Source organism: Miscanthus floridulus, chromosome 8 (assembly GCF_019320115.1).
Source record: "Miscanthus floridulus cultivar M001 chromosome 8, ASM1932011v1, whole genome shotgun sequence".
Classification (NCBI taxonomy): domain Eukaryota; kingdom Viridiplantae; phylum Streptophyta; class Magnoliopsida; order Poales; family Poaceae; genus Miscanthus; species Miscanthus floridulus.
In genome coordinates this window covers 22613744-22627420 of record NC_089587.1, presented here as the reverse complement: position 1 = coordinate 22627420, position 13677 = coordinate 22613744, and the positions used below count along the sequence as shown (strand labels likewise).

The window sequence follows — 13677 nt, the reverse complement described above, 5'->3', positions numbered from 1 at the left end:
GGCTGGTTTGATGTGAGAGAAAAATAATGTTCCAGCTTATAATCCACGATCGTATAAGCCCAGCCGAACAGGCTAATTATTGGTTTGGTTATCCAGGCTCTGTTCGGTTGATACATAAGCCGGCTGAAGCTGTGTTGTTGTAAGAAAAAAATACTGTAAATTATATACTGTAGATTATAGCTAATAAGCCGACTGATAAGTTCAAACGAACAGGCCCCCAGTTTACACGGGTTGATAGCTGAAAAAGGAATTCTCTGGCTCTGTAACGTACAGCTGTGCTTTTGTATGCATGTAATTTATTTGGAGCCGTAACAAGGGCACAAACATACTACTCATCAGTACTTAAAAAAATAGTAACATTATGTTGCTGGCATTGTGCTAATAAAATATTTTTAACATCAAAGAAAAATACAGTCCATTATCGTTATGGCCGTCTGACAGCATACTGAACGAACACGAAGGAACTCCAAAAACATCAGTAGCTGTTGGACCGGCACGGTGCAAGTTGCTATTTCGGTTTCTCTTTAACAAACTGTCTTTGCACTAACCGGTAGTCGTCATCATCATACACACGTACATAGAGACACTTGCCCTCGCACTCCAGGCCTCTGTGGAGTTGAGCTCAATGTGCAAAAACGTAAAGGGATGGCAAATTTAACACAAATACTGACCTATTTGTAGCATATAAATTAGTTCCAATCCTATCGCCAGCAGTTGCGGATGAACGCAGCTCCAGTGTTACATCGGAATCATGCTAACTGAGGATCTACTCGAATCAACTCATGTTAACCACGGGCTTTGGCTTCTCATCACCTTTGCACTCTGTGACTACAGCTGGAGTCCTTTGTTGATGTTGCATGACTGCCAATTGATCTGTGAAAAGTAGATCCCCTTAGACAATTCAGCTGCTGCCGATCTTTCTCCATCAGCATCTCCTGTTCAAACCGGCATATTTTATCTTGGATTTCCTTCATCTGAAAAGGTCACACATGACACAAGGGATGATATGGACAAGCAGTCAGTATATATTATACATCAATTTGTAAGTAGTTATCCCAAACTTGAGTGTTGGTACCTGGACATCTACTATGTTTGATAAAGATTGCTCTATGCTGTTCCGTTCCTTCTCAAGTTGTGCTCGTGCATTAGCAGCCACCTCTTTCAGCAAATCGTTGACTGAGAGCCCATTTGTGTGAGATGATTCTGAAGAGGGCATTAAAGTTGGCAGCTAAGAAGTATGGCATGTGTGAGGTGAGCAGGATGCATTTTAACAGTGGATGCTGTTCATATGCACAAATAATTCAGGTACAGGTCCATATACTATTATTTGCACATGGCACAATGCTATAATAATAAACGTGTATGCTTGAGCGTATTATTCCCTATAGAATGTTATTTGCATCCATACAACATTCAAACTTCCATTAGCCATCACTGTCGACATTGCTTGCATTTTGCACGTTGATGTGCAAAGGATACGCTTATGAATAGTTCAACTGGAAGAAGTTGCAAAAGAATAGGCCAAATATGTAGAGACCAGAGCTGATACCTTCTTCCTTGGTGCTATTTATTGACGTTTCAATCTCGCCGTCATTTAGGTCAACACGGGATTGTGCAGAAATAGCTGCTTGCGCTGCAGCTGAGGCAACATCGGAACCCACAATGGCTGATAAAAATGCAACCTGGGAAAACACTTTCAGTTACTCAGAATTCTCCCTCAGTTATTCAACACATCCGAAGTGAACAACAATACAGTACAAGGAAGCTGATGAAACAAGCCTGCCACCAGCAGGCCAATGTAAGACATTTGTGTGCACAGTGCACACCTAAGTCAGGGATCAGTTTCGAGAATGGTATGCCAAAGGTTGTTAATATTATCCCGGTGTTTCACTTTTGTTCCGAGGTTAAGAATATGGGTTATACATGCAAGGAACCAAGGCTACTTGAGGAAGTGACCTATACATCTAATAACAAGGACATTGTAGAAAGGGGCAAAGGACTAATTGACAGGTTACATTCTTATACATGCAACGACTCCTAAGTTTTAATCACAAAAAGGATTTGTATTGCGCTGCCATCTTTGCTCCTAGGCCCAAGCAAATGGCATACTGCTTAAAAGTACTCTAGCAGCTACCAACATCAGGGCAAAAAGCAACGATACAGACCTGAGCCATAATCGGATTGCCTGCATCTGCTAGTGGAGTGAGATGTAGTCGTTTTGAGACATCTGCTCCAGGCTCATCAGAATTGTCATCATTGTTCTCAAATCCCATTCTATCCTCCTTGGGTCCCATGAACTGTTCTCCGAAAGGTAACCGTATAAATCTCGCAATACAGTCTTTTTCTGACCGACTACCAACATGTTCAGACACCTTTTTCCAGTCTTCGCCATAATGCAAGACAGCCTCAAGCAAGTGAAGAGTTTCTTTGTCTGTCCAATCTGCTTTTGCATCTTCAGTAATTTCAACTCTCTTGAAGTTAGCAGGAGACAGACCCGGCCGGTAGTTATTATTTACATAGCATCTAGTACAAAGACTTATATCTGCCTGATCACATGCAAAAGGTTAACAGGATCATACTTAGTAACTCTTAAAATTAAAAATTTTAAAAGCCAATGAAAAAGTTTCAGCCAACATGGTAAGAATGGCAAGCGATGACAATAGTTGAACTGATCTTTGTTGCTCACTTCAATTGGCATGAACTTGATCTGAATTGTTTACATCTCCACATTACTTTGGGCGTACCCAGTGCAGAGAGCTCCCGCTCTGTGCGGGGTCTGGGGAAGGGTGTCAAGTGGCAAGCCTTACCCTCGCCTGTGCAAAGCGAGGAGACCGCGACTCGAACCCGGGACCTTCCGGTCACAGGCGGTAAGACTCTACCACTTGCACCAGGCCCGCCCTTCACATGTCCACGTTACTTTGATGGTGAAAAATAACTGTACAGAGCGTCTAACTTCAGACTTCATTCTAAAGTGTTCATGATGTTCTGACTAGTGACTACAATCATACCCTCCAAAAAAAGCAATAAACAAATGTGGCTACTACAAAAGCTGAATCAACGCGCCAATGCCTGAATGACTTTGTACGTTCATAAATGAGGAGCATTGTTCTAAAACCAGGCCTATTGGGCGATATGAAACACTTCCAATCTATATTCAGAAGAAACAAAATCTAGCCACCTTTTATCAACAAGATTATTTGCTCATCAGTCTTAACGTCATTTCTTGACAACAATAAGGACAAATACTTCAATATTTACAGGTGATTTTGTGCACAGAAGTTGCACTGTGACCTCAGTTCAAAATTCAGAAGCAAATAAATATGACAATTGTCAGAGCAAAATATGCTTATATATATTACATGGGATCTTTGTTTTCAAAAGGTAGTCCGCTCACCTGTCCTACCCTTCCCAGGAGACATGTCAATGGAGATAACATGGACCATAGGACCAACCAAGAAGGCAGGAACACATCCAACCCCGCGCAAATGAATTTCTTGATACATGGCTGAACTTATAACCACAGAACTATTGCTCCTTTCGTTACATACCATGAGAAACCAAAGATGCAGATTTTGGCAACTCAATTTATCTTAATGTTGCCAGCAAAGACAAAATACTTTTGCACTGCAACTGCCCTAATTGGTGTAGCCCATCCCAAATAGTCACATTAATGAGTTAAGATAGTTCTATTCGGACCTAAATGTTTGATTCGTGTTACCAAATCTATATCTGCAGCAGAAAATTGATGCAGTGATACTATATCCCTACGGAAAATTTATGCAGTGGTACATATATACCAAATCCACAATTCAAAAACACTCACCTTGTCGCAGGCGTAGTAAGCAAGCCCACACACGGTGCGGCACCAGGTACAGAGCTTCCTGGGTACAGTTGCCCCAGAAGGCAACGAGGACTGTTGCGCGGCCTCTTCCCTCTTCTCTTTCGCTTGCTTTGACCCCGATGGCAAAGCACCGTAGTTGATGAGGCCCCATTCCTCAAGGAAATCGAAGACGCGGCGGACTGAGCCAACATCGCCAACAAGGCCCCTCCGGGCCTCCGTGAGCGTGAGCCGTCGACCCGGCCGCGCCCGGAACCTCCGTATCAGGGAGTCGCGGTAGTACTTGTACGCGTGCGGGCCCCGGCACCCGGACGCCGCCGCGGCCTCCCCCTCGAAGAACTCCGGAAGGAGGCGGCGCTCCGTGTCGTGGATGGAGTCGAACGAGAACCACGCTGCGAGGGGAAGCCCCGATTAGGGTTCCAGGTTTTAGCCACCACAAGAGGTAGAAGCGCGGTGCTAAGGCACGGGTTTGTTTACCTGAATAACTAGGAACAGTGATGATGTAGGATGGATCCTCCGCTCCGGCGGCGGTGGCGGTAGAGGACGAGGGGGTGGGAGGAGCCTCTGACTTGACGGGACCCAGGGTGGAAGGCGCCCGGAGAGCAGGTGGCGCGGCGGGGCGTGGATGCGGCGGTGTTGGTGTAGGTACGAAGTTGGCTGTGGCCGCCGCCGCCGTCACCGTCACCGTCGCCGTCGTTGTCGCCGTTGTGGTCATCGGAGGCGGAAGGGGAGAAGGAGAGGCGGAAACGCGGTCGATGGGCTGGGTTCGATAAAAGAAGAGACTTGTGCGCGTGTATTGGGCTTACCGCGTATGCATTGGGCCTTCAGTTTTTTTTTTTTTTGACAGGGTCCCAGCATCTCCGGTAGTTACAAACACCAATTGATAAATTAATGCGTTTTTAAGATAAAAAAAGTTAGGAGCATATTTTTGTTCCTCGAATTTCTTTTAAAATCTCACTCCTAAACATAGAAGGCAATTTTATATTAGAAATCCTACACTATTTTCAATCACTCTAACTATTTTTACACTTTCTTTCTCTTATATATTTGTATTGGAACATTGTCCTACTCTTATTTTTCTCCATGTCCTTCCACATCCAGATTAGCCAATCGATACATCAGCAATTATTTTATTTTACCAAGTGTGTAAAAAGGTTAGGAGTTCAAATAGGGAGTCGTTAGAGAGCAGCTTTTTCAATCTTTTTTTAGGAAGTTTTTTTTTCAATCTTACAAAAACAAAGATTGGGAGTGTATTTTAGAAACTCTTGAAGATGCTTTTAGATATTTCCTAATAAGTATCCCACAAGCAAAGCAAACAGTAAGGGCCTCTTAGGGAGTGTTCGGCTGGTCGAAAAGCCGCTGGTACTGATTTGTATGGCTGGTTTTTTAGAGAAAAAATATTATACCGTGGCTTATAAGCCAACAAATAAGATGGCTTATTAGGCCAGCCGAACACTCCCTTAGACGAGTTGTGTTCTTTTATGCATTGACACGTGTAGATAGCTTAGCTCAAAGGGGTTTTGACATCTTTTCTTCGCGTGACATCTAATACTAACTTATAACTAGCTATTAGAGTTGCTCTAAGATAGTAGTAGTACTAGGTCTCGAATTTTGAGCCGGAGGAACAACATGATGCCTCTCAAAGTAGCTCGAAATGCACTAGCATGGCTAAGTAACCCTAAGACCAGTTTTAGTGAATGTCGTGAGAGTTCTATAGGCATTAAATAGAGCCACTTTCACTTTATTTCATGTCATACTATCTAGCGTAGCCAGCCGCAGCTACTTCCGCTCCTTCGTTTATAATGTTTATTTTATTTTTATAATGTTAAATTTCAAATATAAAGGATAGTCACACATGACACATGATAAACTATTAAAACGTGTTATTATCATTGCGACCATGCTCTAATACGCTAATAATTACCATAATAAATATAAATATCATATGACGTATTTGATATATATATATATATATATATATATATATATATATATATATATATATATATATATATATACATATACATATATATATAACTATTGTTCTATAGCTGGCCATAGAATAATTTATTCTATGGCCACTTTGAGTTACGATAATTACTATTCTAATTTACGAGATTATAGTAACTCTTTACTAAGTGATTTACTATAACATTATGGTAAATATCACCGTGAGTTGTAGTAACACGAGTATCGTAAATGCATATTCATGTTGTCGTAAATTGGTACAAATATTATCGTAAATCAAGGTAGCAATAGAATAAGTTATTCTATGGCCAGCTGTAGAATAGCCTTACCAGGCTAAAATGCACCTGGGTGCATTCTGTGAAGCGAGTGCATCCGACACGCGAGACGCGCGGAGCGCGGCGAGCGCGAGGTAAGTCCACGCTCCTGCATGCAAAACTAAATGGAGACAACCAACTACGTGATGCCACCTAACTGATCAACCCATCCACCAGGAAGCATGCATGCAGGGAATTTTTTGTTGATTCAAAACGAAAAAGTGCGATATCTTCTAAACCATATATCCGATTTTAGTTCCGTTTGAAATAGGTTGTTGAAAAAAATATGTTTAACAAAACGAGATCCATGAAGCCTGTATTTGATGATGTTTTTTTTTCAAAACGTAATTGTAATATGTTGTACTATGAGTTGCAAGCACTTTTACAATACAATTGCAACTTGGTTGTAGCGTATTTAGCACTGGTTGCAATGAAGGCTGTATTTGATGAAGTTTTTTTTTCAAATACGTAATTGCAATATGTTGTACTATGAGTTGCAAACATTTCTACAACACAATTGTAACTTGGCTGTAGCGTATTTAGCACTGGTTGCAATGAAGGCTGTATTTGATGAAGTTTTTTTTTAAATACGTAATTGCAATATGTTGTACTATGAGTTGCAAGCACTTATACAACACAATTGCAACTTGGTTGTAGCGTATTTAGCACCGGTTGCAATGAAGGCTGTATTTGATGAAGTTTTTTTTTTCAAATATGTAATTGCAATATGTTGTACTATGAGTTGCAAGCACCTCTACAATTCAATTGCAATTTGGCTGTAGCGTATTTAGCACTGGTTGCAATAAATGCTGTATTTGATGAAGTTTTTTTTTCAAATACAGTTGCTACTCAGATATGATTTCAACTCAGAATTGCAACTTGACGTGATTATAGTGACCAAATGCATATAATACACAGAGTTATAACTAGTTGTAACTAGGTGGTAGACAGAGTTGCAATAGGTAGTATATTGATATGCAATTCGTTTAAAGGATAAAAAATATATCCATATTAGATCTAGTTTTGCTCAGAATATTTTATTGAGTCGGATGCAACAAACGGTTTGTCACTCGGGGTTACAGTTTAAGAGAAAATTTGTTTCAAATATTCGAACCAACAAAAAATTCCATGCATGCATGTATTCGCTTGGGCGCGCTGGTTGCTCCAAGTTGATGTGCCCGCCAGCCTAGGTGCATTCTATATACAAAATATATATATATATATATATATATATATATATATATATATATATATATATATATATATATATATATATATATATATATATATATATATATATATATAAAAGTTACACCCTCCGTAAAAAAAAAAAACGTAATTCTATCACACGAGTAAGTTTTATTTATAACTCCGAACTGACCTTGTCGTTGGGAGAACCACGTCGGTCACTATCAGGTATCAGCAGGAGCACTGGACCGTCTCCTTCCTCACTCGAAAGTGATAGCCGCAGAAGAAATGCGCGTTCGCCGTTAGCCGGGCGGGCGGCGGGCCAACATCGCCATGGCAGCAGCGGGGATTGGGGGAGGAGGGGACCACGACCTTCCCCTCGAGGAGGTCGACGCCGTCCTCGCCTCCTTCTCCGGCGACCCCGCCGCCGCCTTCGCCCCGCTGCCTGCAGCGGATGCGGCGGCGTCGCGGGAGCTGGTGGTTGCTGGTGAGAGCCCACTGGAGGGGCTGGGGGACGTCGAGAATTTCCTTATGCAGGAGGAGGACTACGAGGACGAGGCACCGTTGGACGGGGTTGATGAGTTCTTGGACGGCATCCTCGTTGAGGACGGCGAGGGCGAGGGGAGCCCCAAGCCCACTGGAGAGAAGAGCGCCGATAGGGCGCGCGCGGGGGAGGATGAGGTGGTGGTGGGTGTCAGGGTGTGGATTGCGGCGACGATCCCAACAGCAAGAAGAAGTGGAGGTATTGGTCTTTTTCTCGTGTCTTTTTTATTAGAAGAAAAAACAATCTGATGTTCTCATCTGCCTAGGGAATAATTTGATGCAAGTGTTATGGAAATATAAACCAGATGTATAATTGAGCATCAATTTGTGTGGGAAGGGGAGCTGCTAAACTTTGGTTACTTTGTTCAATTTTATGTATCTGTGAGTTGAATGATGCTCGAGTCACTGCCTGATTAGTCACTATTACGAGGGGAAAAAAATGAACGGAAGGTCCCCGATAACTAACTGTAACATGATCCCGTGCACTACAAGGGAAATGAAGTATTTCATCATAGAGTTCTATCGCTGGGTACTTTTTGCTGCCCTTTAATTATTATCACTCTAATTTATAGTTATTTTTGGCATTTCTAGATACACAACTTTTATTATGTATCTAGACATATCGTATATCTAGGTGCATAGCAAAAGCTATGTACCTAGAAAAGCCAAAACGACCTATAATTTGGGACAGAGGGTGGTATTTAGTTGATGTTTCAGGACTGGCTTTGTTGTCTGAAATTTGAAAAGCTAAATTCCTTTTAGATTATAAGATGTTATGAGTGCGATGACTCGAGATTCTTTTCAGCTCATTTCCTGCTTATGCGGATGTAACGACTCCCCCTCCTAAATGGCCAGATCCCCTTGTTGTAGTAAAAAAAATACTCCCTCCATTCCAAATTATAAGACACTTTGACTTTTCTAGATACATAGAATTTGCTATGCACTTAGATATACATTATGTCTAGATACATAATAAAAGTGATGTGTCTGGAAAAGCCAAAATGTCTTATAATTTGGAATGGAAGGAGTATATCTTTAAGCAATACTACAAAAAGGAGGAGGATTGTTTATATGTATCTTTTGTTGGTTTTGTATCTGAAAGGTCGAGAGTTTGTCATAATTATCGTATTGAAAGATGGCTCACTAGGGAAGCATATAGATGGTACATTAGTTTGCTGCTTGGTTACGAAACATATAATATCTGCGCTTTTTTGTGTTGTGTTTCAACAGACAAATGAGGAATAGGGATTCTGCCATGAAATCTAGGGAGAAGAAGAAATTGTATGTAAAAGATCTGGAGATGAAGAGCAAGTATCTGGAGGCAGAGTGCTGCCGCCTAAGCTATGCCCTCCAGTGTTGCACTGCTGAGAACATGGCGCTTCGCCAGAGTTTGCTGAAGGATAGGCGTGCCGGTGCTCCTACAGCCATGCAGGAGTCTGCCAAACTCACGGGTAAATGATCATCTTATCTGCACATAATTCCCTTTTTGTATGGGGGATGAGCTGTGAGCATTTTCATCATTCTTTGGTGCTCTCCGGATGGACTATGAGCATTGCAAATTCTTTATGCTAGTTAATTTTGAGTATTCGTCAAACTAAATCATCTTATTTTAGGCATCATTTTACCTTGTATAAGGCTGTGAATGCTTATGCAAATAACACCATGATTGCTAATCAGCTATTCCATTCCTCACGGTTACACCCATGTACTAAAATTTTTGCCAAGTCAGACACCCCGCACCTGTGTCAGATTCCAAGTAGTGTACTGTCCTTAGAAAACTTGCCTAGTTCGATACCAGAACCCGAATCAGATGCTGACATCCGCACCCGTGTCCATGTAACACTGGTTCCACATGTTAAATTGGAGATACAGAACCAGTATGTTTTGGCTTTCTTTCTTTCTTTTCCCTCAGAAGACAGTTTGCTTTTTATGCACTATGGTGTGCTTTTTTGTTACTGTTGAAATAAATTCATATTCATTTAGCACAAAGTAGGAAGTGTATATAAGACTAGTTTCTTCGGTAATCATGTGAAAGATGAAATGTTGCAGTCATCCTTTTTGTGTGGAATAAATTGATTTTGACAGTAGCTACAGATTTTGTCATAATGTTGCCTCTAATGCATCGTTGACAGTAGCTACAGAAACCCTGCCGCTGGTTTCCCTGCTTTGGCTAGTGAGCATCTTGTGCCTATTCCTGGTGGACGACATGCCCAACAGAAGCCTGGTGGCTCCAAGAAGCCTCGAAAGAGATCTTGTAAAGCTGGCCAGGACATCAATAAACGGTGTAAAGATGACCAGAATGACAAGTAACGGTGACAATCCTGGGGCTTTGGGACTCATCTGCCTTGGAAGACGCTGCAGAGGCACAAGGGCGAGGATCAAGTCACCTTGGGTTCCTTGGCATGCAGCAGCTGCTTGCTAAGCAGCCAGTCATCGTGCGAACCTTCTCTGAGGTGTTGGTTAAACATTTTGGTACTTGGGACGACTGTATGCACCATCGCTGTGAATCTTTGTTCCGCTCTTTTCTTGACACCATGTTGATGTGGTTTAAGAAAAAGTTGTCGCAGTAAATGATTCGTTAAAGTTGCACAGCGTTGATTACAAGTGGGAGATGATAACAGCAGATACTATCGAAACAGGGATTAGCTAGCTGGGTGACAACAGTTGCTGAAGCCCTGAACCTTTCAATTTTTCTGACATTGATGTGGCGCCTGGTTTGTAGTCGCATATAGTTCAGATTTCAGAATCGTTATGCGTGTCAGAGAAAAACTGGGTGTGTTTAGTCCCAGTTTATCAATGCTGACGGACGATGTTGTGAAAACGTAATTGAAGTAACGAAAGACTTCAACAACCTCGTTTTGAACTTATCAGCCATGGTACAATGTTTTTCTCTCACAACAAAGCAGTGCAAATTACGTTGTTCTCAGTACCATCAGAAAAAAAATCCCATTTTATTCAGACGAATCATTCCAACATTGCTGTAATTTATCCATCTAACTTTCCAATTAGACAAGGGCAGCAATACTGACCATCGATATTTCATAAAGATTACCCAAAAAAAACACAACTCAATGAGACATCATGAGATTACTAAAAACAATTTGGTACATGATCAGATCACAATGGCAGCAATATTGATCATCTAACTTGCAGCTCCATAAAGCATTGCGAAAACTGTGTGAGCTTAACGATGCCAGCGAAATAATTTGGTCAATAAGTTTACTAAAAATAATGCATGCACACAACAGGTGCGGACCCTGTAACTACAAGGCACGACATGCCCCATTAGCAATCATGCAATCAGTCAACCACCTAGGGACCCTGCAACTACAAGGCACTACATGCTCCATCAGCAACCATGCAATCAGTCAAACAAACCACCTAGGTTGGCAGAACGACGTGAGACATGAACGCCACTTAGCAGGCAAAACTGATTGCTCAGCCCAAAGAAGGCCACCTCATCAGCCACACCCACTCATCTCGAAGAATGGACTTTGGTTCTCGCGGCAGCATTACAAGGTTTTGCCACCGCCACTTGACATGAGTGAGGCAGCAGCAGCACCTGCAGTTGCTACAATTCCAGTCGAGTGTCCTGGTTTTGACAGATGCAGCAGCCTGCAGCAGATTTGCAAGGATTATTAAAAGAAGGCAGGTGCTTGATTCATTCTTATATGCTTTCTGATTGTTGTCTTGGAATCCAAGCTAAGGGGTACTTACGGGGCAAGATATTCACAGAACGCAGAGACAGCTGAAACAACATCATTGTAATTATCAGCAGCAGCAGGAGCTGTGATTTCCACTAACTGTATGCCAGGAGTGACTGGCACAGCCTCATCGGTTGCATGGAGCCTTGGCATCTTGTTAGTAGATGTAACAGTGACAGTGATTTGGGCACCTCGGTGGAAACAAAATGCAAAACCAATCTTCAAGAGTTCATGGTCTAGCTTGTACCCTAGAGTGTAGAAGTAGTGCAAGACGTTCTTGCTAGCTTTGCTCTCCACAATTGTACGAACCAGAACTGAGATTTGCTCCGCACCAGCACCTCTCATGGCACCACCAACATGTCTTATGGTCCTACAATCTTGCCACAGTTAATGACAAACATTACGAAAGGTAAACTTTCAGCAGCTTATCATGGTTACCAGGATGGTGTGGGCTGAGCTAAGTCACACAACAAACGAACCTCCGATGGGACAACACCTGTATGATTGGAATACATCAGTTAATATGCCACATGTGTAGGAATGGAAGAGTAGACTAATCACAAACTAACCTAGATTGGGTCCACTTTTAAGGCATAGCTCATGCACCCTAACACGCTCTTTTGGGACACCGGAGAGACCCTGGAGAAGAACCTCAAGAGCTTCGACATGCTGCAAAATGGGAAGATCAACCAAAGGTTAAACTAATGGCAGAGCAGTACAACAAAGGCCAAATGACATTCTGTGCACAACACATCAACTAGAACATACAAATAAATTAAGTTCCTCTCTATTGTAAAAGCACAATGATAGATCATATGTTCCCCCAATTGTATATTAAATGTTATTATTCTGTTAACATGCTGAGCAGAGAAAGCAAATGAAACCTAAAGGTTCAGAAGTAGTGCCTTACAACAGGGAATAAATTATTGACATTTAGTGGTCTACATGATCTATCACTTCATTGAAATAAACTTTTACTATTATTTATCTGTGCTGGAGTATAAACAGAAAAGTGACCACCAACTGGCAACTATGGATAGTGGCTATACTGGAGAGGGAGCTAGGCTCAACTGAGCACTAAAATGAAGCTAGTGGTATGGTGCACACTAAGCTCAACATTGGTGGCTCAACATTGTACACAGTACACGTACATCAATATGAGATTGTTTTATCCACTACAATGGGAATTCAATTAGTAACGAAATGCTCAACAACAAATTCAATACTATAAGTAGATACTTACTAATAGATATTAACATTCTAAACACCATTGAAAATACTTATCAAATCTAGATGCAATCAGTGAGAGGAAAAGTTAATGTCAGATCTGCACAACAAAATATGCTGCACTAACGATGACGAAAGAGCTCCTATCTTTCAAAAGTTATTAGAATGCGTGAAGATCACATTTTACATAAACCATCAGTGCCAACTTGCATTATGGCACAAAATACCTGGGTCTCGATGATTCCCTGCACCACGCACTCCATCGGTCTACTGTCCCACGATGATTTTGCCCACCAAAAAAGAATCAAGTTAGTGGATTTGATATATGTGTATCAGGGGCGGACCAGTAAAGGGACATGGGCGTACACATGTACACCCGATGATTTTTGCAAAAAAATTACTTAGAAGTTAGTAGGCATCAAATAGCCAAATAGCTTGAGGTTAGAGTTTGGGAACTCGTTTTCGCACAGCAGATAGGGGAGAGAAGGGGGTGGGAATACCTGGTGGGCGCTCTTCGCCGGCGAATAGATCGGCGAAGGGCTCGGCGCCTGGCGTAGGGGGGCGGCTGCGGTAGCCCGCCCAGTCGTCGCAGAGAGGAAGAGATAGAGAGAGAGAGAGCACGAGCGAGCGCACGCGGTGTGAAGATGACGGATGCGGCGGCGGCTGTAGCCCAACTAGGACGTGATTTGGGAAGAGGGAGGCTCGATCGGACTGAGGCACTGTCGGGTGTCGGCGGTGTGAGCCGGGCGGCGGCGTCGACAGGAACGAACAATGGTGGACGCGACGCGAGGAGAGAGACGGGAACGAGGGAGCCAGGTGGTGGGCGGTTGGGTTTGAGCCTTGGTTGTTCTCGGCCCAGTCGCCAGTCCTGGATTTCTTTTTCACACATCTTTTG

The 13677-nt window shown here is 42.4% G+C and overlaps 1 protein-coding gene and 2 pseudogenes across 2 annotated transcripts; 1 reads left to right on the top strand and 2 right to left on the bottom strand.

Annotated features, from left to right (window-relative positions):
• Positions 1–479: 479 nt before the first annotated feature.
• On the bottom strand, positions 480–4641 carry LOC136475954 (SWI/SNF complex subunit SWI3B-like; annotated as a pseudogene).
• Positions 4642–7512: 2871 nt separating this feature from the next.
• LOC136475957 (bZIP transcription factor 50-like) lies at positions 7513–10440 on the top strand (annotated as a pseudogene).
• Positions 10441–10910: 470 nt separating this feature from the next.
• On the bottom strand, positions 10911–13614 carry LOC136475958 (mediator of RNA polymerase II transcription subunit 18-like). 2 transcript variants are annotated; one of them, XM_066473611.1, is made up of 6 exons: positions 13283–13614; positions 13010–13052; positions 12125–12224; positions 11994–12051; positions 11569–11925; positions 10911–11466 (listed from the first exon to the last, which is right to left on the bottom strand). In XM_066473611.1, the coding sequence occupies exons 2-6, from the start codon at positions 13043–13045 to the stop codon at positions 11364–11366; spliced, it is 654 nt and encodes a 217-aa protein (XP_066329708.1). In that variant the 5' UTR covers positions 13046–13052; positions 13283–13614; the 3' UTR covers positions 10911–11363. The 2 variants fall into 2 exon arrangements, with proteins under 2 accessions (XP_066329708.1, XP_066329709.1); XM_066473612.1 differs by having other exon boundaries at positions 13010–13049.
• Positions 13615–13677: the final 63 nt, after the last annotated feature.

What these genes read in the sequence shown, in the direction of transcription:
- LOC136475958 (XM_066473611.1), bottom strand. Translation starts at nt 13,045, where the DNA reads ATGGAGTGCGTGGTGCAGGGAATCATCGAGACCCAG. An exon ending in AGGGAATCATCGAGACCCAG is followed by an intron (nt 12,225 to 13,009) that starts GTATTTTGTGCC and finishes CCCATTTTGCAG; the next exon opens with CATGTCGAAGCTCTTGAGGT. An exon ending in TTCTGTGAATATCTTGCCCC is followed by an intron (nt 11,467 to 11,568) that starts GTAAGTACCCCT and finishes AATCTGCTGCAG; the next exon opens with GCTGCTGCATCTGTCAAAAC.